The following is a 3768-nucleotide window of genomic DNA, read 5'->3' as shown; positions in this document are numbered from 1 at the left end:
TTAATATAATAATGCAGAGGCATAATCTAATACATAAATGCAGATTTAGGGAGTAAGCCATACTTATTTGAAATTGAAGTATTTTGATTGACACAAAAAATTGCCAGAGGATGATTTTTAGAAGCTGTTTGAAGATGTATTCTTTTTGTCCTTTCTTTGCATGAAAACTGAAATGTTGATGATTGAAATATAGATTACAGCAACATACACTGTAGTGTAAACAGGACAGACAGAGTGTGCATGTGCATGCATGTGTGAATTTCCTTCTGGGATTAATAGTGATCTGTAGAAGACTATGAGACTGGAGAGCAGAAAAAGAGAAGAGAGCACAGTGTCTGGAGTAGTATGATGACAGCCCTTGGCTCTGCTCCATTGCTGATGAAAGCAGCTTAGACCCACAGTTGCCATGGAAACAAACCAGAGCAGCCAGAGAAAAAGAGAGAGCAGCAGGGCAGAAGGAAGGTGGGACAGAAGGAGATAGAAAGAGAGCTGTGATAGAAGAAGAGCAAAACAGAAACGGATATACAGATTATGAGCCAATCTACATAATCACAGGCAAGGAGAAAGAGATTTTTTTTTCATTTAAAACAACATATGTATTTGATTTGTGTTAGGGTAAAACCTGAAAGAGAACAATAGACGCACTGATACGCTGTTGAGGAGTATTAACATGGATGCTCATTCAGACAGCTGCGAGCCCCCACCATGCGATCCTCAGCCTCCAAGTAAAATACGTAAGGCACTAAAGCTGTTCAGCAAACGCAAGCCAGGCAGTGGTGTAGCCAGTATCTTCTCTGTGCGTGTTAAAGGTGAAGGTGAACTCAAATCACTCCCATCAAGGAGTAAAACCATAGATGGATTAACAGAGACAGTGGCTACAGGAGCAGAGGCAGAATCAGTGGACTTAGACCAGGAGGACAGCCACAAAGAGGATGCTGCATCAGACAAGCTGACAAGCATGAAGAATAATCTGGAGTCAACCTCGACCAGACTATCCATCTCTTCTCTTACTTCGGCCAAATCATTGAGCTTCCTTAGCAAGCTTCGGCGGAATCGGAAGGGAGGAGGTGGAGAAAGACTAGCCCAAACTGAGACCTATAGATGTGGGCAGCAAAGGAAAGGTCTTAAAAGTCTGTTTGGGAGTGTACGTTGGTACAGGAAAGACAATGAGGAGGACAATGAAATTTTACCTGGTCCTCCTCTCCTTGCCTCTCGTTCTAATAGTGTGGAAATCATGAAAGAAAACCTCACCCTGACTCCAAGGCCTGCACATCACTCTACAGATGAATCAGAGTTTGAACAACAACCCCTTCCATCACAGGATGACCATGTCACCTCTGAGGACAGTAATAAGGTGAGTGGAGCTGCTAAACCATCAACTAATGACAGACTGAGCACGCTACTTGGAGATATCTCATCCATATTGAGCTTGGACTCATTTGGAGGTGGGGGTGATATTGTTGCAGATGTAGAAGCAGAATGGGTCAAAGTCAGTAGTCGTGTGGAGGTAGAAGCTGGCACAAATGAAGCTTTGAAAAATGAGAAGGCTTTTTTAGCTCCAAAACCTACACTTTTTGCTGCACCAACCCTTAGTTCTACTTCATCCACTATGCTATCTCCTACAACAAAACTTAATTCTTCATTTACACCACCCAAACCCATGCCTAACACTACAACAAAACAAACACTTTCACCTCCATCTACTCCAAGCCCTACTACTTCAGCTAAACTTATCCTATCCCATATATTTCCCCCTACATTTAGTCATACAACAAAACCAGTCCCATCCCCTGTATTTAACCCTGACTGTTCCCCTAGCCCATCACCAAACACAATACCTATCCCTATTACCATCCCTAAGTCCCCTCCCACCACACCAAATTTAACTATTCCAACCAAATTTACTCTAACCCCTACATCTCCACTAACTCCTGAGCCATCACCTAAACCTTCCCCTACACTTTCCCCTGCTACTATTTCTAAAACTCTTATCTCACTCACAGAAAAAGCTCCAGAGCCTGCTGCTGCTTTTGCCATTATAACTGAGCCCACCCATACCCCAAGTCCACCAACCAAACCCATACCAGCTGCTGCTCCCACACCCATGACAAGACCCATTCACTCCATAACTCAAGATATCAAGCACAGTAGTGCTCAAGTAACCAAATATCCTCCGTTCATCACATCAACTAAGCCTGTCTCAACTGCTCCAGTGATCAGACCCAAAATTGTAACTACGTTTGGATTATCAACCAGCCGCAACACTGCACCTATCATAAAACCTGAGCCCAAGCAAACTGCTCATCAAATAAAATCAGGTCCCTTCCATTCCCAGACTGAAAAAAATGGGTCAGGGTCAGTTGTCCCAAAGGCTTCACCTGCAGAACCTGAACCTCCTCATTTTGCGAAACACTTGTTTGGAGCTAGCAATCAGCAAACCCCTGCGACTTCATCTGCTACCTCTGAAAAACCTTCACATAAGCTAGAACTCACTCATACTTCTCTACCTTCTGGGTCTTCCCTGCTGCCAACTTTGTTGACAAGGCCTGCTCCAAACATTGCTCTCTATGTGCCAAGGGGAGAGAAAGGGCAGAAAGATGTAGCAAGCCCAAGAGAGGTGGAGGACTCCCAACCTGCTTCTTCTTACAAACTAGAGAAATCCCTAATTACGAAGCCCACAACTCTCAGTAAGATCCCTGTAAGTGGTGGGGGAAAGTCAAAACAGCACCATAAAGATGTCCAATCCAATGGTGAAGAGAAACAGTGGAACATCCCAACACCAGTGCATGAAGAGGAAACTCTGATTTCTCTCTCCCAGGAAAGCAGCAGCAAGGATACCCTGAGTTACCTCTCTACTGAATCAGGGACCATTATTCCTGTCCTGTCCTATAGCAATGAAGATATACTAGACTCAGCAGCCCACCCCACAATAAGGACAATCAGCATACCCAGGGAATCCAAAATTCCCATCAAACCTGGTTCTACTGCAACCTACCACCCTTTGCAAGGGAAAACAGAGGTAGCACGCTCCAAGATCCCTGTCTCTAGAGTGCCCGTTCGCCGAATTAGCAATAAGACTGGACTCACTTCCACAGCTGCTGCCACACGAAAATAATCAACTGTTGTATGCTATATTGCAAAACACAAGATATTCCACTTACAACTATTTCAGAATCTTCTGATGTTTGGACATGGATTGCCGTAGGTTGTAAGATTCATAGCCTCTTGAATCAGATGTACTAATTGGAACAATACAGGATTTTTACTGTTATATTGGACTAGCCTGCATATCTGTATTTAAAAGTCTGTATGTTCTGAAGATTCTATTCCACATTGTACCACTTGAAAAGACACAAATGTTATGAATTTAACATTTATGACTTTAGAAAGCTGTGTGCCATCAAGGAGAGAGAGAGATCAGCTAAAAGTCCAGGTGGGATTATCTCTATGGTAACTTAACATGTAAACAGCAAGGCAGATACTGAAGCACAACAGCTCTTGCCTAAGAACTAAAGCCATGTATATCTTGCTTGATGTTTTGCACTCAAGGGAGCACTTCATAAACCATCTAAAATGGAGTGTCAAGGTTATGTAGTTTTTAACTCAGGTGGGGTTTACATTAGACCGTATCAGCGGATCATCAGATTAACATTTTTAAAACGATTAGTGTGCACACAGCAACACCAATACACGATTCGCGTGCACACAGCAACACCAATACACGGATACGCTCGGCTCCGCAGGCATCCTGCGCTCCAAATCACTCCG

The 3768-nt window shown here is 43.5% G+C and overlaps 1 protein-coding gene across 1 annotated transcript; it reads left to right on the top strand.

Moving 5' to 3' along the window:
* Positions 1-670: 670 nt before the first annotated feature.
* On the top strand, positions 671-3115 carry si:ch211-244c8.4 (APC membrane recruitment protein 2). Its single transcript, XM_060908154.1, has one exon. The coding sequence runs from the start codon at positions 671-673 to the stop codon at positions 3113-3115; it is 2445 nt and encodes an 814-aa protein (XP_060764137.1).
* The last annotated feature ends 653 nt before the right edge of the window (positions 3116-3768 follow it).

This window comes from Neoarius graeffei, chromosome 25, assembly GCF_027579695.1.
Source record: "Neoarius graeffei isolate fNeoGra1 chromosome 25, fNeoGra1.pri, whole genome shotgun sequence".
Lineage (NCBI taxonomy): Eukaryota > Metazoa > Chordata > Actinopteri > Siluriformes > Ariidae > Neoarius > Neoarius graeffei.
Note: the sequence above shows the minus strand (reverse complement) of the source record. Positions and strands in the feature narration are given on the sequence as shown.